This window comes from Atta colombica, unplaced genomic scaffold, assembly GCF_001594045.1.
Source record: "Atta colombica isolate Treedump-2 unplaced genomic scaffold, Acol1.0 scaffold153, whole genome shotgun sequence".
Classification (NCBI taxonomy): domain Eukaryota; kingdom Metazoa; phylum Arthropoda; class Insecta; order Hymenoptera; family Formicidae; genus Atta; species Atta colombica.
In genome coordinates this window covers 3,827,830-3,849,410 of record NW_017259243.1, presented here as the reverse complement: position 1 = coordinate 3,849,410, position 21,581 = coordinate 3,827,830, and the positions used below count along the sequence as shown (strand labels likewise).

The following is a 21,581-nucleotide window of genomic DNA, read 5'->3' as shown; positions in this document are numbered from 1 at the left end:
ATATATATATAATTACAAAACTAAATAATTAATTATTAATTATAAAACAATTTCAAATTTTGCAATTGTTTTATAATTAATAATACAACAATATAATGCAACAATTGCTAAAAATTAATCACATATGTTTTTTTATATTTGATCCGTTATTAAATATTTATAATTATATTGAAAAATAGTACAAATTTGATTATCAGAAAATATTCACTTCATAAAAATATAAAAGTAAAATTCTCGAAATTATCCATTATTCCACATACTTATAAATAAAAATTATTTTCAAAATTTTTATACATTCGAAACGGTATTTTAAAAGTACTACATAAATTTTGCTTTTGTTATATTAAGATAATTTTAAAATTACTTTAAAGAGCAGATTTTTCCATATCTATTTTTAAATATGCTTCTTAACAAAAAATTTAACTTTATCTTCATTGTAGGCTTTTTTATATCATTTTCGACTCCCTTTTATAATATTAATATAATATCTTCCATGAGAATATTCATCAAACATAGTATTTTCCTCTATTTTGCAATTTAATCATAAGTAATAATAAATTCAAATTAAATAAAAAAATATTGTATAAACTAATTATTGAAACAACAATTATACATTATACTATAATAATGGAAATGACAATTTTTTTAATTTTTCGCATATGTAAAAAATTCAATTAAAAATTGTATAAGTTATCACACTATATTAAATAAATTTTAAAAACAAGTCATTAAAAAAATTTCCTGTTCTTATATATTTATTTCTATATACTTGATTTTCATTGTAGGCTGTCTTTGCATCCCTTTTATAGCATATAATATAATATCTTCCGTGAAAGAAAATATCTTCCATTAGGATATTTGTCAAATAGCAGTATCTTCCAGCATCTTATAATTTAATCGTAAGTAATAATAAATTCAAATTAAATAAAAAATATTGTATAAACTGATTATTAAAACAATATGCTATAATGAAAATTAATATTTAAAAAAAAATTTTTCGCATATATAAAAAAATTCACTTAAAAATTGTATAAATTATCTCACTATATTGAATCAATTTAAAAATAAATCATTAAAAAGATTTTCCTGTTTCTATGTGTATTTAATCCTATATATCTATATATTTTTCTATTCTTCGTTCGTGTAGTGAATGAAAAGTTTAATCTTATCTTCGTTGGCAGACTTGAATCATTTACTCTTCAAAATTTGTGTAATTATATTTCCTGTGAAGCAATATTTTTTAATTAATATATAAATGGTTTTATAGTAATTAAAAAATACGTAATCATATTTACAAATTTACAATTTTTTATGTAGGAATGCACGTAATATAATATGTATGAATTATCAAATTCGAATTATGTAATTTATTTCAATGAGAAGTAATGAAAACGTTTTAAGAACAATGAAATTTTGTACAAACAGAAGTAAATAAGGTAATGTTAATAATTTAATGTTAGTATAAATAAATAACGCTTAATTAAATGTTTCAATTAAAAAAATAAACATATAATTTAGAAATCTAAATAAAATTAATTATCGTAAGAGCAAATGCTATATTTGAAATTTAACTCATGTCTTGAGCAAGAGTATAAAGTATGCAATAAATTATTTGGATATTATAGTTAAACATACTTCTCGATTTGCGAAATAACATTCCTTTAGGAAAATATTTTAAGTTCCTGCAATATATACTTTACACTTCTTGTGAAAAAAGTTGGTCAAAAATAATGGATAAAATACTCTTTCTTGAAAATTTTCTTGAATTAAATTTGCAATGTTCATCATTATTCCGAATATTTCTCTTGCCTATCATCGTCATGAAGTTCATTATTGATTTTTTTATAGTAAATTCTTCATAAATGTAAGGAATAAATCTATCGATGCATCTAGTGCTTATTATATATCAAAACTTTTATGCTATATACAATAGACACATTATTAGTATTGCATATATTGTCAGTTTATCCGTAACACAATTCTTCATTTACTGTAGCGCTAAATTATAATTTTAAAAAATAAGAATTTTAGAGAATCATAAATAAAATTTTAAAGTAATTAACAGTTTATCCTCTCTTCTTTTGACAATCACATCTTTAAGATTAAGAATATTTCTTCATAATTCGGTCTTTTTATATTTCACTCATTTTCTGATGGCTCAAAGTCGGAACTGGCCTACTTCTCGTACGTATGCCCGTGACGTGTATGCATGCGGTTGTACAGACATATGAGACTTATAATTTAATGCGGTTCCGAATGGAAGTATTAAGAGATTTGTTCTTGGCAATAGATATTCTTGGTGGTTTGCCAGAAGAGGAGCGCGTAAAAATTTCTTGGATCTGTCAGGGATTGAACTAAAGTTCGATAGTCTCCTAACATGGTAGACTTACGCGCTGTCCTCCACGCTACGCTCGTACTCGGTCTTTCTACAGGAATATTCTTATAGAAACAAGTTAAATGAAATTTTGTACAAAACATAAGTAAAGGTTTAATTAAATGTAGCTTTAGTATAAGTAAACACTTAAATATTTTAAAAAAAATTAGCATATAGCTTAAAAATCTAAATAAAATTATCGTTAAAGCAAATACTATATTTGAAATGTACATTAAACAAATCTCTTGTTGCAAGAGTATCAAATATGCAATAAATTATTTGGATTATATTGTTTAAATATTATTTAATTATTAGTTAAACATACTTCTCGAATTGCGACATAATATCTCTTCAGAAAAACATTCTAAGTTTCTGTATCAATACATATTTTACTTCTTGTGAAAAAAACCTCAAGTTAAAAATAAAGGATAAAATACTCTTCCTGTGTTGAAAAATTGTTTGAATCAGATTTGCAATGTTCATCATTATAAGGATTTCTCTTGCTCATCTTCGAGAAATTCGTTATTGATTTTTTTAGCTAATAAATTCTTCATAGATGTAAAGAATAAACCTATATATGCATCTAGTGCTAATATATCAAAGGTTTTGTGCTATTCATACAATAAAGACACGTCATTATTATTGCAGATACAATCAATTCTTTATCTGTAACACAATTCTTCATTTACTGAAGAGCTAAATAATAATTTTTTGTAAAAATAAGAATTTTAAAAAATCATAAAGATAGAAATTAACAGTTTACCCTCTCTTCTCTTGACGATCACATCTTCAGGATTAAGTATAGCTCTTTCTAATTCGGTAACAGGTCCTTTTGCAGGAATATTCCTATGAATATCTACTTTAATTCGACGTAATTCCGAAGTATCAATCTGTGCATTCTGAGGACCTCTAAATAAAGGTACTATTCCATTTGTAGATTCATCTAATCTAAAGAGAATTTAATAATATGTTAAATTAATTATTATACTGTTAAAATAACCAGATTTTTTTCAGGAAAATAGTTCTGGATATATCCTTTTAAAAAAATTGTTCTTTTTTTATTCTTCTTTAAAAAAATATTTTTATTTTTCTATTTTCTTAATAAAATGTCTTTTTTACTATTTAAAAAAATAATTAAATAAGAAATATCATTACTATTGTCTGTGTCACTGTTTATGTAAGTAACTAATAAACAATTTTCAATAAAGATGTAATAACACTGCTCTAATATATGAATGCATTTTTATTATTATGTAGGTAATATTCTCTAAAAATAATTTGTTTTGTTATACTAATTATCTTTTTTACTTTTTTAATTCGTTGAAATTCTTTCTGGATTTTCAAGTCATCTTATTTTAATCAAATACCAATAAATGCTTAGCATAATAATAAAGATACAAGCATATATCATACACTTACTTTTCATGGAGATTATCAGATTTGGAAGCAGTTGATGTAGATCTACCTCTGTATCGAACATATGAGGGAGACCCATTATCACTTTTGGAAGCAGTTGATTTAGATCTACCTCTGTACCGACCATGCAAGGGAGACTCACTATCACTTTTACTTTGACTGTGACGTGACGATTTTTCCTCAGCATATTTTTTTAAAGCTTGTGCACGTTTCCTTTCATATTCTAAAATTTTTTGCTGCTTCAATTTTTCATGTTGTCTCTCTCGCTCTTGCTGGCGTTGCCATTCTCGTCTGCGTCTTTGCTTCTTTTCTTCGGTTCTTGAACGTAAAACTGTAAAAATATTGTGATCTTCGTTACGTGTTGATCTTGACTCCTCGCTCCGGAAAGTTGTCAATCGCATAGGATTCATTGCTGAAAATATAAAACAAAATAAATTCACTAAAAAATATATTATAAAATATATTAATTAAAAATTAGATTAACAGAAATTCAATATTAATAGCTAATATAGAAAATCATTTTTTATTATTTCTTTTATTGTGATTAATAACAAAACACATTTTGCGATTCAATTTAAAATCATATTATTAAACGTTTTTATATTTATTATATATAGTATAAATTCTTTTAAAAAAGTCAAAAATAATTTGAATGTTTATAACAATTTAAAATATACAATATCGTCTGGGAAAATATTATATTTTATTGTAAGATAATCTTTATTGTAACATTAATGTAACATTAATGAGTTTTCAAAATAAAAGTCCTACTTTTTAAATATATATGAAGTTATATAAAAAATATATTATGGTTTGATGTTTGCATAGTGCTTTGTGAACATATGTAAAAAAATTCCTTTACTTTAGAAGTAAATAATAATAAATTTAAAAATCAGTAGTTGCATTGAAATTTCTTTAGACAAACCTGTATACTTACACTAACAATATATGTACACAAAAATCAATTACTCATATGTCTAATGTAAAAAAATATAACGAAATGATAACATTGTTAATAATTTATATATCATTTATTCTCTTTTCATTTTATCATAGATTTGCCATAAAAGATTTAGCATCTTTTATGGCAAAATTTTAAAATATAATGAAAGCGGCTATAAGCCTAGCTGAATATTCGTTGCTAACAATTCAAAATTAATTTAAAATTAATGATAAGACAAAACATTTTCGACCCATTTTATCAGGTCATTCTTAATGTGACAAAAATTATAATGTAATATAAATTGTTTTTTTTACAATTCTTTCTTACGCATCATATTGGTCAATCGGTGTTGCAATGCGGCGTTGTTTTAAAAAAATCTGTATATAAGTGTTTTCAACATTTGTAGATACTTATATTCGCTTACTATATTTTCTTCTTGATTACTATTGTGCTGATTACATGAATGTAATTTCTATTTCAGTAATAGAGAAAAACGTTACAATTTTGAAGCTGAAATTAATTAAAAGTCTATATGATAATATCAGTATCTAATAAAATAATGTAATACCTGGATATGAAAGTCCGCAATTACATCATTAATAAAACCTCTTAAAATGGAGCTTTTAAAATTTAGCTGGTATACTTAAATGTCATTTTTGTTGTTGGAATAAGAAAACGTGAGAGCAATTTCGACAAAAGAGAAATGTAATAAGAGGGGACATTATGATGGGAATAATGATTGAACGGAAGATATCCATTGGAAAGTGATTCCGTGTTATTTTGTTTATTTTCTGTTTCTTTAAAAAAATCTCAGATATTAGTCTCTTGTCATATGATGATTCTCTGTCCAATATTTTTCCTTCTTTCTTTTACTTCTTCCTTAAAATCATGGCTTGACGTTCGACAATTGGAAATTAGTTACTTTTTAGTGATCTTTTATTTTCTTTTCTATCACTTTTTTTCTGAATTAACAATTTTTGTTTCTCTTTGAGTATTAGGTGTAGTAAAAAGAAATTCATTATTTTTCCATTCAATTTCATGCAAAAATAATGGATTTCTTTTTACTACATCTATATTAATGAATACAAAATTCAAACTTATAGTATCATACTGTTATACTTGTGGCATACAATATTTTTTTCCTATAGGATTGCTTGCATGTTGCTATGCTGGAAATTGTACAGTCTGCTGGCTATGTTGCTGGCAATCGATCTGCTGGGCTTTCATGATATCAGATATTATTTTTTTGGCATGATTTTTCATTGCGAATTCTTTATTGTCTGCGCGAATGTAAACTTAGTATCTAATTTTAAACTTAAATGCCAATGTAAATTCAAATGTTATTGTCAATTTTTTTTGTTAAATGATGTGCTTGTTTATAGGTTTATGTAATATATGGAATGTTAGGTTTCTTTGTTTCTTTGTCAGTGTAATACTTTTTTATAATCTAACTACTGACTGACTTTATAACAGCAGTTTTGCTGATACTTTGCCATTTGCTTGTATGTATTGCATTTGTATGTATATATTGCAATAAAGAATGGAATGAAATTTTATGTTGGTTCATTGTGAGATTCAAAGCTGTATTCCATCAATATTGAAGATTTGTAGAGCATGCAACGTAAAATTAGATTTTACAGTATTGGCAATGAATATTGAAATATAATATATTATTATACAAGAATATTGGATGTTTTCCTGGGAATGTTTTTGAACATTTTTTTTTGAGCTACTTTGTAAGAAAAAAAAACTCACCACTAAAACAGCACGAGCAAATACAAAATAGATTCCAGAATGTAGCTATGATATAAATCTTCGCATAGCGATTACAGAAAACTTGTTTTGTTCAGCAATAGTTGCCCAATTCCGAAAAATTCACCAATTGAAATCGTAAATTACAAGAGCTGCCCAGGATTCTTCGGTCAAATGCAAATTGTTAAGTAATTTTACAGGGTGTTAAGAAGTCCCTAGTCACTCAAATTTTGATAAAAATTTACTCAATAAAAACTATTATTATATACTCTATAAAATGGTAAAAAAGAACACAGTCCATTCAAATTTTGATAAAAATATACTCAATCGATGCGTTTTCTTATGAAAATGAAGAATTTACAAGAAAAAAGTGTTGCTCTGCCCTGCGAGATTTTTAAGTTAAAATTGACGATTATGCAGGTTAGGAAATCTGTCACGGTCACGCAACATTGCTTCAAAACAAATTATCGGAGTTCTAACCCATATGGACAGTGGGGGTGTCCACATGAGTTAGAACTCTAATAATTTGTTTTGAAGCAGTGTTGATGACTGTGACAGATTTCCTAACCTGCATAGTCGTCAACTTTAACTTAAAATATTTTGGTTCGCGGGGCAGAACGACACTTTTTTTTTATAGATTTTTCATTTTCATAAGAAAACGCATCAATTGAGTAAATTTTTATTAAAATTTGAATGGACCATGGTCTTCTTAACATTTACCATATTATGAAGTATATAATAGTAGTTAAGATAAAAGATTAATATATTTTGTTAGAATTCTCACGTAACAACTCACAAGTCCTTATACTCTAATTCCGATAATGACCAAACTAATCAAGGCTAACATGGCTATACCCTATAGCCTAGTTTACATAAGTAGGCTAAAGCGGGGAACACAGACTCTTGCATAACGCATAACATGTAATGTATTCGAAAATGTATCAATCAAAGTCTTCCGTTTCCTTCCTTTCCATTAAATAAAGTCTGATTGATTGAATTTTTTATGCTTTATGTGTTATGTAAGAGTGTGTGCTTCTCGCTTTACGGAATCGCGCTACTGGTTACAGAAAGGTTGCAACCCCTTTGGTTTGTTTTCTGTTCTTACATTAGACTGTTCTAGAATTCTCTTTTTCGCATTAAACAAATATCAAACGTATATCTATCTTTTTAAGTTCCAAAAGTGTATATAGTTCAGCCACAAAAAATAGATCTCTTTTTTTCGAAATGCAGCTTGCTCATCGAGCGATTGATTCTTATTTATGAATTCACAAATAAGAACCAATCGTTCGGTGAGTAAGCTGCATTCCAAAACCAATCGAAAAAAAAAGTTGCAACCTTTTTGTGACCGACTGTAGTGGGTATAGTAGGTGTAATACAGTGGATATAGTAAACCTAAAATCGTCAAAAATTAACCAATTAGCACCTTCGCACAAATGCTTCTGATTCGCTCAAATAATGACTGCGTTTAGAGAAAAGCTTTGCTATAAAAGTCTTCAATACGATTGATTCTTGTTTTTGGTTCCGTACAGATCTAAACGTATAAATCAATCATATTGAAGAATTTTATAGGTTTCAAAGCTGCTTTCTCTGCTGAACGCAGCCATTGTCTCAACAAAATGGCGGCTAATCAGTTGCGGCCACACAAAACAACAACAAATTTTCCTCCATGCCAGTGTATTTACGTGGAAGTTCATATCATGATGGGCTTCGATCTCGTGATTGATCAGATTTCGAGTTCCTTGAAACGCTGCCATTTGCGGATACTTTTGGTGTGACAGTGAATCTGTGAATTGGTGTGAGCAACTATTTGATGTAGAAAGCTCGATGCAAAATTGGACTATCAACTGTCAACCATGATGGAATTGCTTTCCGGCCAGTACCTGGTAATGGCGTTCTTCCGCTCTTATGTCTTAACTCTTACTAGAAGAACTGTAGTCGTAATTGAATTGTGAAATGTGAGTCGTAGGTCACAACGCACAATGTTTTGTCATGTATCTTCTACAATAGAGTCGCAGATCATAAGCCGTAAGAAATTGGCCAATCACACTTAAGCGTAAGAAGAATAATTGACTAGGATTGGTTAAGTTTTCTAATAAAGTGACCTAATCTTACGATTTACTGTTTATGATTCTATTAGAAAAGGCCCACATCTACAACTACGATTTACGTTCCACGACTTAGTTAGGGACATCCGCACAGAAACTGTGTATTCCACAATACATAATTTCTGATAGGTTGAAATTCTTATTCTCTGTTCTCTGTTCCCTGTTCCTTTTATTGTGCGAAGTCCCTTACGATTGTTTTGTCCTTGAGCCCGTATCAGATTATCGCTGCAAGCCGATCCCACTGTCGACTCTAACTGCCCCCTAATAATAGACCAATCACATAAGACTGATTCAATATGAGCCTGATACGGGCTTTAATCCTAATTACGTATAGTAAGAAATTATGACCCATTCAGAACGCGCTTACATCGAGTGCGCTAACATGCTATAATTTACATTACGCATACTATAGAATTTTAGAGATAAAAGCGCGTTCTGCACACAGGTCTATGTGTAATAGAGTCTATATGTCAAGCCTCTAAAATTATATATTAGTTGCAAGTCGATTTCAAGTTTATTTCTAATATGAAGCATTGATTTCAATGCAAGCTTCAGATTGGCTTAATATGTGTGTGTGTGTGTGTGTGTGTGTGTGTGTGTGTGTGTGTGTGTGTGTGTGTAGTAAGAAATCAACTTAATCATTGAACTAAATTATATTATATTCAATTTTTTTCACATTCAACTGTGATTGGTCAATTCCTTATAACTTGAGGACTTCTACATTTATGGTATGTACCATCCGAGTAAGGTTTGCACTAACCTTGAAGTAATGATGTTTCGTGCTCTCCTATTAGTAGAACGTGTAATATCAACCTATAGCGAATTTTCTAACTCAAGTTGATACAAACCCGATCGGGCCGAAAACATTATCAGATAATATTAGATCTTCTCAGGTTATCTTCTTCCACGGCCATATCTAAATATATATAAACCATAATGGAATGATAACTGCTGAGCTATGCATAATAGCGGCAAAAAAATGGAGGGATATATTTTGTCAACCAATCACGAAGGATTTATTTATAAATATAACACCATACACTTCGAAATAGTAAACACAGCATATTAGATTTTCATAAAATGAATCCTCTATGATTCACTGTCCGCTCTCCACTACTTTTAAGCTACTGCGCATAGCTGCGAATAGCTCACCTTCTATAATTCCACCATGATATAAATGATGGTGAAAAGAAAAAAGTTGAGGTATTTCCAGTAGCTTAAAAGTAATAGGGAGCGAACAGTGAATCAGTCTAAAAGTAGTGGGGAACAGACAACCAATCATGAGGGAGGCCATTTTATGAAAATTCAATATATTCACTGTTCTTTGGCGGCATCTTTTTGACACATTCGTGCAATCTCATTTCTGTTTAATAATAATGTTAAAGTTTGTAATATTTTTAATAGTAATCATCTGTGAACATTTGAAATCTGTGCGTAAAAAAGGATCCTCTGTAATTGGTTGACAAGTCATCCATCACCCTTTGCCGTCATTATGGCTCACATTGTTTCCTTCCACTATATAAACGATATTGCAAAAACTTTCTATGCTTCCTAATATTTCGTTCCTGCTGTATTATAAAAATGGATATTTTTAAATAAAAAATGAATAAATTTGAATCTATTGAAATCTCCTATATGTAACATCTCAAGTTTATTTACAGAATGCATAGTAGGTACTAATTATAAATTCCTGCATGAAATAGAATAGGGAATTTTTGGATATAACGTGAATCTAGATATAGTGAACGCTAAAGTAACATTATCCTTTTCTTAAGTAATTGTTAAAAAGAAGATATCTGACTTAGCGTTCACCGGATGAACGGTATTGCAAAAACTCCCTAATATGTATACCTATATACAATATACTTCCATAATAATATTCCATATTATATAGAAAATTTTATATATAAATTATATATGCTTTATAGTATTATATATTACTTTACATTATTATTATTATATTATTTATATTTCGTAACTTAATATGAAATTACACAAAACCACAGCTCTGTTTGTGTTGCTTGCATCTTCATTTTCTCCCCCCCCCCCCCTCTCTCTCTCTCTCTCTCTCTCTCTCTCTCTCTCTCTCTCTCTCAAATATATATTTATCTCAATCTTCATCTTTTTAAGTGTCAAAATTCTTGGGAATTTCAAACAACGCAAACAAACCTATGAATAAATTATTCAATCTAAACAGTATAATATTCATTCTAAAGCCTTATGTTTCCGATGCTAGAAATTGTTTCGAGATCTCAGATAAAAAAAGAATTAACAAATTATGTTCGAACAATTCAATCAATTGAGCAATTGGCCAACTTTTTTTTGGAGATCTCGGAACAATTTCTGGCATCGTGGATATATTCCAAGTAGTACAGCAGCACTTGTAAAGCGATTGTATGCGATTTTTTAGCGCTTTGTTAAGCGCTGTGTGCTACTTGGGATAGCTTCATTTTACATTCTCTAATACAGTAAAATCTTAAATGTATATCTAAGATAGTAATAAATAACTGAAAAATATATTAGCCAATAGGTCCTCACAAATATATAGCAAATATTAAAATAGATTATATATTGATATTGTCTTCATAAAATGTTCTCGATAATGTATAAAGATATCCATCGTTTCAAAATGGTCCATATCCTGAAATTTTATCACATACATATGTATACGCATATTAAAATACAAATATGTAGAGAAGCTTCAATTACACATATATAACATGTATAATTATATATTTTATATGTATATATATATATATATACATATAAAATATTCTGAAGACGTCGAGTCGCTTGGTGTGATTGACTCGCGATTTATAGATCGTATTCAATCCCACTTGCGCCCACGTACGATTTTTCTCGTTTAAGGAACCAAAAATCGCTTCATCTGATGATAAAAAGATTTTTGATCACCAGCACCGTTCGAATCCGGCATTAGGTTCTATATATCAGTGGAAATACGTGCACATTCCCCAGGCTGAAATATTAGGCTAACAACTTAATACCGGAAAAAAAATGCATACGGAAATTTCATGAGAGATATACTCTGTCTCGCCTTGGGATTTTGCGTCATCGAATGAATAATGAATATATATATATTTACTTACTTGGATTTGGAGGTGGATGTCCCAATCTGTACATATCTGGAGGAAATCTTGGTGGAAATGGTCTAACTTGTGCCATTAAAGTAGGATGTCTGCCTCTTCCCATAGGAGGAATTTGTCCTCTTAATGGAACCATAGGGCTTACTACGATAGGTCTCGGAGGAAAACTCTAGTAGAGATATATATTCACAAGAAAGTCCAACAAAGTTTAGGAACATTCATTAAAAGATAGTCAAGATTATATACATATATCTTACTTACACCATAATAGATAGGTACAGGTATTGGCGATTCGATATAATGTGGCGCTATATCTCTTCGTTCCCTGGATCTATCTCTAGTTTTAGTTCTGTCTCTATTCCTATCTCTTTCTCTGTTTCTCTCCCTATCTCTATCTCTTCTTTCATAAGAACGTTCATTCGATCTTTCACGATATCTGTCGCGATAAGATCTCTCTTCAATAAATGGCCTGTAATAATAATAATTGTAATAAAAGTAATTAATAAATTACTATTCACAATCCTATTCAACAATGATTTGTCATTCTGTGTTCTTAAACTCAGATAATATTTATGTTGCATAAGATATCTAAAAGACGTCTTTTAGATATCTCTAAAAGATGCAGTCTAGCGTATTTGACCCGAGCGAATTTGCACCAATCTTGAATTAATGATGTTATATGCTCTTCTATTGGTGGAATATGTAACATTCATCAATAGTAGAACATTATCCAACCCAAATAGGAGCAAATCTGCTTGGATTGAAAATGCTATAAAAGACGTCTATTAGATATCTTATGCAGCATGCACGTTATATAGGAATTTACTGCCAGTACTGAAAATCCATAATTTACCTTACGAGCACTATAGATTTTCAATCGTTGATGGCGCAACATCCCAAGGCAGGATAGGACCTATGAGGTTTTTTTCGTAATGGATTTTTATTTGGAATTAGATTGTTAGCCTAATATCCAATCTCCAGACTGAAAGATTTATACATATATGCACCATTGATATTATATGGGACCTATAAATTAATACCGAATCCGAACAGCACTGATAAAAGATCAAAGATCTCTTAATAATCAGATGGAACTGATTTTCGGCTCCTTAAACGCAAAAAATTGCGTATATGAGCGCAGATGGAATTAAACCCGGATCTACAAATCGCGAGTTAACCGAACGGCACACCTTGTAGATTTTCAGTACAGCAGTAAATTTTGGAACACAGCCTTTGTCGTACATTTTACAAATCAATTAAGTCTGATAGCACCAAACCATAACAAGTCATAATAGACTAAAAATTAGATTGTTTAACATAATAAAAATATTTATTTATTTAAAATAATAATCTATGTTAATGATTATATTCTATACCTGGAATGTGAGTTTCGTTCTCTAGAACGCGATCGATTATTATCATGCTTATTTGCGCCATCTCTTTCGGTATATTTCTCTTTATATTCTCTGCGTTTCTCTAAATCGCTTCTCCTAAAATAAAGTAACAGAATGTACTTTTCAAATATAACTGTAGAAAAACATCATACGATTACGGCCAGTGTAAACGCTCCCTTACTTGTTTTTATTATACGTAATACTTGTTTGTATGTATCCTTCATTATTTCAAAAATAAACTTTCTTTATCTCAATAAATAAATAAATAAAGCTTACCCATCATCTTTACGAGTATCACATTTTTCTGTCTTATCCTGGTGCTTCAAATCCACGCGACGACTATAATCACAAGGAAATAGATTAAAGAGTGTACATTTAGTGCATACAGAATATTTTTGTAATGAGTATAACGAACCTGGATTGATAGGAAGATGGGTATCCAGAATAGACACGATTCCTAATAGGACTCGAAGATAAAGAACGTTTCCTCAAAGAACGTGACTTGATTGTCGAGGCTGTATAATATTATAGTATTAAAATATGTACATTTTTTTTTAAATACCATATTTTGTAATATTTATTATTGAACCTCAAAAATCAGGAAAAAACTTTCATAATTATAGAAAAATAACATAACCCTGTGATATATTTGTCTTCAAACACACGGTCTTTAAATTATCTAATTCGATAATTATAAATATAGCTTCCCATTTGAGAAATATTACAGTTTCGATATTTTTATCTTATTTTTAGCCAAGAGATATGTCATAAATTTTAAGGAATTGATCAAATATTAATAATTATATGATATAATGTTTTATTACAAATGTATACATATATCTATTTATATATATTATATACATATATTATGTATATGTATATAATGTATATGTATATATGAAGCTCAAGTATATTATATTTTCTATTTAAATAAAATTTTTCTTAATCAAAGAAATTCATGTACTTCGAAAAAAAAATCAAATGCAACTTTAGATTGATTATATTCATTATATTCATTATATTCATTACTTCATTACTTAATTCTTCAATTGGTAAATTCTTTAATGTAAAAACTAATAATAAATAACAATTATTTGTGTAATACATACCCGATTGTTCTTTATCTATGGCTACAACTGTGCGTCGTTCCTCTATTTCATTAGTCTTGTTTATAATCTTTTTTAATTCTTCCCTATCGAATATTGGTTTACATCCCTCTCCTATATAATTTATTACATTATTTAATGATGAAAAATAATTTAATATATACATACACACACACACACACACACACACACACACACACACACACACACACCGCGCGCGCGCGTGTGTATAATGAATAAATGGAGACATTCAGATAATTATGATTTATCTTTCTCATCTATCTAAATTAAATTTCTTATATTGTCTTCGCTTTAAATTTGTTTTATTTGTTATTGACTATTATCATAATAGTAGCAATATTGCTATTGACATGGTCTTGTAAGTAACAAAAATATTAAAATAAGATTTACTTTAAAAATTAAGTTCTGTTTTCGCTAGATTTATGACAGTACAATATAATATTTTACAATCTCTAAACAAACTAATCTAAATATAATAAATATAGAAAGACTTAAATACAAATTTTGATAAAAAAGTTGCATAAATTTTAGATGATACAATATTTGCAATAAATCATTAAACCTTTGAGAAGAATAAAATCTTTTTCGCTTATTATAATAATATTATAAAGTATTTTATAATTACATATAAATTAGCATTTGAATAAAAAATAAAAATTATATTGGCAGAATTATTGATTATTGTATATAAAATATTATAATTTTGATGATTTTCAAATATGTTCTGATATTCACATATTACATATAAATAATAACATTGATTTCATACACACACACACACACACACACACACACACACACACACACACACACAAACACGCACGCATGCACGCACGCACGCACGCACACACACACGCACACACATATGCATAAGATTAAAACGTATCAATTAATTTTGCATTAATTTTATATATCATTCTTTTTAAATATAAAATTAACATTCATTTATACTGTAATATGTAATGTTTGATTGCTAAATTAATTATTTTGTAAATATACAAAAACTTTAAGAATACTGTTTTACGTAATGATTTACTAGCTCCTTTAAAATTTGATTAAAACTTGTAATTTGTCATATATTATTTAGCTTAACTACAGAAAAATGATGTAACAATGATAGTAAAATCTTGCGTGAAAAGTAACAATATCCATAATAATTAGGGAAGCATTTTCCAACGAAAAAATGTATCATTCTTCTAAGGACATTTCATATCTTCCGTTGTTAACGATATTGAAATAATTTACAATCGTATAATTAATATTTGATCGATTTCTTAAAATTTATGTTTTAATAATTAAGCAAGAATTTAAAATGAAAAAAGAAAAATAATGTAACATATAATAAAATCTTGCGCAAAGAATAGTAACAATATCCATAATAACTAGAAAATCATCTTCCAACGAAAAAAATGTATCACTCTTCTAAGGACATTTCATATCTTCCATTGTTGACGCTATTGGAATAATTTACAGTCATATAATTAATATTTGATCAATTTCTTAAAATTTATTTATTTTAATAATTTAGCAATAATTAAAAAAAATTATTTATTAATAATATTCAATATATAACTTTTATATAGCAATTTCATACTTTTTAAATCTTTATAATATTATCCTTTTATTTCTGAATGATTGTTCAGTGATTATATTTTAATTTTTTCAAAAATTTTATTAAAATTATTTAAAAATTGCGGGATAACTGAATAAAAATATCAATGTAGAAAAAAATTCTGAAAAGTAAACATCATATATATTATTGCAAAAATTATAATTTAAATTTTTACATTTATAGAAATAAACTGTCTTCAAAGGATACAAATTTTTATTTGCATTAATTATATTAATGTAACAAAAAACATAATAAATATTAAAATTACAATATCCATATTACGTGCATTCCTTGTGGGCTTAATCAATCTTAATGTTAGGAACAAATTATTATTAAAAAAACTTCCATACCTATTTCTTGTCTTATGCACAATTTTATTACATCTTCATTGCAGACATTCTTCGACCATATCTTGTGTCATTAATATACTAACATTCTGTAAAGCAAAATTTTACAACATGTAAACATATATAGTTTAAGGAAGTATACAAAGTGTTTAGAAAATAATGATAAATCTTTCGCATGGAAGCAGAATGGACTAAATTAAGAAGAAAAGTCTTCTATCATTTTGCAATTTTCACAATAATTAACAAGATATTGATTATTAAAAATTGCCGAAAATTGATCTTCAATAATTTTTTACTCAAATATTATCAACTTTACAAAAAAATTGCAAGAAACGAAAATTGTTTATTTTTTTCTCTATATAACTCTACAAATTTTTTTATCAACTTTTTAGTACTTTTACTGCATTTTTATCAAAATGAGAAAATAGCGTATTAAAAAATTCTGAAAAAATTCTAAAAAAATTCTAAAAAAAAAAAAAGAGCTCTATGAGAAAAAAAAAATAATTTTTGTCTCTTGCAGTTTTTCTGTAAAGTTGGCAATATTTGAGTAAAAAATTATTAAAGATCAACTTTCGACAATTTTTAGCAATTAATATTTTGTTAACTTTTGAAAATTGATAGAGAACTTTTCTTCTCAGTTTAATCCATTCTGCCCCTACGCGAAAGCTTTATCATTACTTTCTATATATGTATGCACATATACTTCCGAAACTAATTATAAAACAATTGCTAAAAATAAATCACATATATTTTTTCACATCTGATCCTTTATTAAATATTTAATTTATAATTATATTGAAAAATAATACGTTTGAATATCAGAAAGTATTCATTTCATAAAAACATAAAAGTAAAATTCCCGAAATTTTCCATTATTCCACATACTTATAATAAAAATTATTTTTAAAATTTTTATACATTCAAATATAATTTTAAATTTCGCTTATATTAAGCTTGATTTTTAAAAAAGCTTTAAAAAGCAGATTTTTCCATATCTATTTTTAAATATTATATGTTTCTTAACAAAAAATTCAACTTTATCTTTCATTGTAGGTTTTTTTATATCGTTATTTTCGTATTCCTTTTACTAATATCTTCCGTGAAAGAAAATATCTTCCATGAAAATATTCAGAATATCTTCCTTCATTTTACAATTTAATCATGAGTACTAATAAATTCAAATTAAATAAAAAAAAGTATTGTATAAACTGAAACAACAATATTACATTATGAAAATATAATATAGAAATTACGATTTTTAAAATTTTTCGCATATATAAAAAATCCACTTAAAAATTGTATACGTCATATAACTATATTAAATCAATTTTAAAAAGAAGTCATTAAAAAGACTTTCCTGTTCTTACATATCTATTTCTTACATATCTACCTGATCTTCATTGTAGGCTGTCTTCCATAATCTTTGTATTCCTTTTATAACACTAATATCTTTCATAAAAGAAAATATCTTCCATGAGAATATTAGTCAAACAAGTATCTTTCTCCATCTTGCAATTTAATCATGAGTAATAATAAATTTAAATTAAATAAAAAAATATTATATAAACTGATTATTGAAACAACAATATTACATTATAGTATAATATAATGGAAATTACTATTCTTAAAATTTTTCACATATATATAAAATCTACTTAAAAATTGTATAAGTTATCATATTACATTAAATAAATTTTAAAAGCAAATAATTAAAAGACTTTCCTGTTCTTATATATTTCTATATACCTGATCTTCATTGTGGGCTATCTTCCATCATCTTTATTTCCCTTTTATAGCACTAATATAGTATCTTCCGTGAAAGAAAATATCTTCCATTAGGATATTCCTCAAATAGCAGTAAAATTTTTAATTAAAATATTTTCCATCATCTTACAATTTAATCGTAAGTAATAATAAATTCAAATTAAATAAAAAATATTGTATAAACTGATTATTAAAACAATATGCTATAATGAAAATTAATATTTAAAAAAAAATTTTTCGCATATATAAAAAAATTCACTTAAAAATTGTATAAATTATCTCACTATATTGAATCAATTTAAAAATAAATCATTAAAAAACTTTCCTGTTTCTGTGTACATCTAATCCTATATATCTATATATTTTTTCTATTCTTCGTTCGTGGTAGTGAATCATGAAAAGTTTAATCTTATCTTCATTGTGGGCAGACTTCAGAATCATTTACTCTTCAAAATTTGTGTAATTATATTTTCTGTGAAGCAATATTTTTAAATTAATATATGAATAGTTTTATAGTAATTAAAAAAATACATAATCATTTTTAAAATACGTAATCATATTTACAAATTTACAATTTTTTTGTAGGAATGCACGTAATATAATATGTATGAATTATAAAATTCGAATTATGTAATTTATTTCAATGAGAAGTAATAGAAACAACGTTTTAAGTACAATTTTGTACAAACAGAAGTAAATAAAGCGTAATTAAATGTTAGTATAAATAAATAATGCTTAATTAAATATTTCAATTAAAAAAATAAACATATAACTTAGAAATCTAAATAAAATTAATTATCGCGCATGCGCATTAGAGCAAATGCTACATATGAAATATAACCTGGTATGAGTTAATTCTTGCCTTGAGCAAGAGTATAAAATATGCAATAAATTGAATATTATTTGTTTATAATTAAACATGCTTCTCGATTTATGAAATAACATTATTTCAAAAATATTCTAAATTCCTGTAATATATATATCTTATACCTCTTATGAAAAAAAAGTTGGTCAAAAATAATGGATAAAATATTCTTTCTGTGTTAAAAAATTTCTTGAATTAGATTTGCAATGTTCATCATTATTACGAGTACTTCTCTTGCTTGTCATCTTCAAGTTCATTATCGATTTTTTTTTATAGTAAATTCTTCATAGATGTAAGGAATAAACCTATCGATGCATCTAATACTTACATATCAAAACTTTTGTGCTATTGATACAATAGACACATTAGTATCGCATCCGTAACACAATTCTTCATTTATTGCAGCGCTAAATAATAATTTTACGCAAAAAATAAGAATTTTATAGAATCATAAAGATTTTAAAGAAATTAATAGTTTATCTCCTCTTTTAATGATCACATCTTCAAGATTAAGTATATCTCTTCATAATTCGGCTTTTTTACATTTCATTTATTTTCCGATGACTCGAAGTCGGAACCGGGCCTCTCGTACGTGTGCCCGTGATGTGCATGCGGTTGTATAGACATACGGGATCTATAACGCCGGAATCGCAGCGTTAAGAGATTTGTTCTCGGCAATAGATACTCTTGGTGGTTTGCCAGACCGAAGAGGAGCTATGAGCTTGTGAAAAATTCATAGAATTATCAGGAATCGAACTTCTCTAACAAGGTAGACTTACGCGCTGTCTTCCATGCTACGCTCGTGCTCAGTCTTTTTACAGGAATATTCCTATAGAAATAATGTTTTCAGTTAAATGAAGTTTTGAACAAAACATAAATAAATAAGATTTAATTAAATATAGCTTTAGTATAAGTAAATAACGCTTAATTAAATATTTCAATAAAAAAATAAACATACAGCTTAGAAATCTAAATAAAATTAATTATCGTTGAAACAAATATTATATTTGAAATGTACATGCATTAAGCAAGTCTCTTACTGCAAGAGTATCAAATATGCAATAAATTATTTAGATACTGTTTGAATATTATTTAATTAGTTAAACATACTTCTCGATTTGCGACATAATCTCTCTTTAGGAAAACATTCTAAGTTTCTGCATAAATATATATATATTTTACATCTGTTGTGAAAAAATCATAAGTTAAAAATAATGGATAAAATACTCTTCCTGTGTTGAAAAATTTCTTGAATCAGATTTGCAATGTTTATCATTATTACATTATTTCTCTTGCTTGTCGTCTTCAGGGAGTTCATTATCGATCTTTTTAGATAGTAAATTCTTCATAGATGTAAAGAATAAACCTATCGATGCATCTAGTGCTTATATATCAAACCTTTGTGCTATTGATACAATAGAGACACATCATTATTATTGCAGATACAGTCAATTTTTTATCTGTAACACAATTCTTCATTTACTGCAGAGCTAAATAATAATTTTTTTACAAAAATAAGAATTTTAGAAAATCATAAAGATAGAAATTAACAGTTTACCCTCTCTTCTCTTGACGATCACATCTTCAGGATTAAGTATAGCTCTTTCTAATTCGGTAACAGGTCCTTTTGCAGGAATATTCCTATGAATATCTACTTTAATTCGACGTAGTTCCGAAGTATCAATCTGTGCATTCTGAGGACCTCTAAATAAAGGTACTGTTCCACTTGTAGATTCATCTAATCTAAAGAGAATTTGATAATATGTTAAATTAATTGTAATTATTACTGTTAAAATAACCAGATCCTTTTTTCAGGAAAATAGTTCTATGGATATATCCTTCTAAAAAAATTGTTCTTTTTTTGTTCTTCTTTAAAAAAATATTTTTATTTTTCTATTTTCTCAATAAAATGTCATGTCTTTTTTATTATTTAAAAAAATAATTAAATAAAAAATATCATTACTATCATCTGTGTCACTGTTTATGTAATAAATAATTAACAATGGCCAAACAATCTTCAATAAACGATGTAATAACACTGCTCTAATATATGAATGCATTTTTACTATTATGTAAGTAATATTCTCTAAAAATAATTTGTTTTGTTATACTAATTATCTTTTTTAATTCATTGAAATTCTTTCTGGATATGTTTTCAAGTCACCTTATTTTAATCAAATATCAATAAATACTTGGACATAATAAAGATACAAGTATATATCGTACACTCACTTTTCATGGAGGCTACCAGATTTGGAAGCAGTTGATGTAGATCTACCTCTGTATCGAACATGCGTGGGAGACTCACTATCACTTTTACTTTGACTGTGACGTGACGATTTTTCCTCAGCATATTTTTTTAAAGCTTGTGCACGTTTCCTTTCATATTCTAAAATTTTTTGCTGCTTCAATTTTTCATGTTGTCTCTCTCGCTCTTGCTGGCGTTGCCATTCTCGTCTGCGTCTTTGCTTCTCTTCTTCGGTTCTTGAACGTAAAACTGCAAAAGTATTATCTTCGTTACGTGTTGATCTTGATTCCTCACCGCTCCGGAAAGTTGTCGATCGCATAGGATTCATTGCTGAAAATATAAAACAAAATAAATTCACCAGTAAAATATATTAATTAAAAATGAGATTAACAGAAATTCAATATTAACAGCTAATATATAAATCATTTCTTATTATTTCTTTTATTGTGATTAATACCAAAGCACATTTTGCGATTCAATTTAAAATCATATTATTAAACGTATTTATATTTATTATATATATATATATA

At 27.2% G+C, this 21,581-nt stretch overlaps 2 protein-coding genes across 9 annotated transcripts in view; both read right to left on the bottom strand.

Moving 5' to 3' along the window:
* Positions 1 to 9,398, bottom strand: part of LOC108685476 (zinc finger CCCH domain-containing protein 13-like) — a 22,159-nt gene extending 12,761 nt beyond the window's left edge. Inside the window, exons 1-4 of one of the 8 annotated variants that reach the window (XM_018190264.1) lie at positions 7,282 to 7,300; positions 6,489 to 6,649; positions 3,794 to 4,202; positions 3,138 to 3,322 (exon numbers count right to left, since the gene is read on the bottom strand). In XM_018190264.1, the coding sequence (XP_018045753.1) occupies positions 3,138 to 3,322; positions 3,794 to 4,200 (592 nt within the window). In that variant the 5' untranslated portion in view covers positions 4,201 to 4,202; positions 6,489 to 6,649; positions 7,282 to 7,300. Of the gene's footprint in view, positions 1 to 3,137; positions 3,323 to 3,793; positions 4,203 to 5,301; positions 5,372 to 6,488; positions 6,761 to 7,281; positions 7,374 to 8,167; positions 8,298 to 9,350 lie in introns of those variants that run through there. The other 7 variants (XM_018190267.1, XR_001931668.1, XM_018190269.1 and 4 more) reach the window with 7 other exon arrangements.
* Positions 9,399 to 10,617: 1,219 nt separating this feature from the next.
* Positions 10,618 to 21,581, bottom strand: part of LOC108685477 (serine/threonine-protein kinase fray2-like) — a 13,409-nt gene continuing 2,445 nt past the window's right edge. Inside the window, exons 2-10 of the mRNA XM_018190271.1 lie at positions 21,036 to 21,381; positions 20,362 to 20,546; positions 14,198 to 14,308; positions 13,504 to 13,603; positions 13,365 to 13,427; positions 13,071 to 13,184; positions 11,956 to 12,163; positions 11,698 to 11,863; positions 10,618 to 11,231 (exon numbers count right to left, since the gene is read on the bottom strand). Coding sequence (XP_018045760.1) covers positions 11,215 to 11,231; positions 11,698 to 11,863; positions 11,956 to 12,163; positions 13,071 to 13,184; positions 13,365 to 13,427; positions 13,504 to 13,603; positions 14,198 to 14,308; positions 20,362 to 20,546; positions 21,036 to 21,379 — 1,308 coding nt within the window. The 5' untranslated portion in view covers positions 21,380 to 21,381 and the 3' untranslated portion in view covers positions 10,618 to 11,214. The remainder of the gene's footprint in view (positions 11,232 to 11,697; positions 11,864 to 11,955; positions 12,164 to 13,070; positions 13,185 to 13,364; positions 13,428 to 13,503; positions 13,604 to 14,197; positions 14,309 to 20,361; positions 20,547 to 21,035; positions 21,382 to 21,581) is intronic.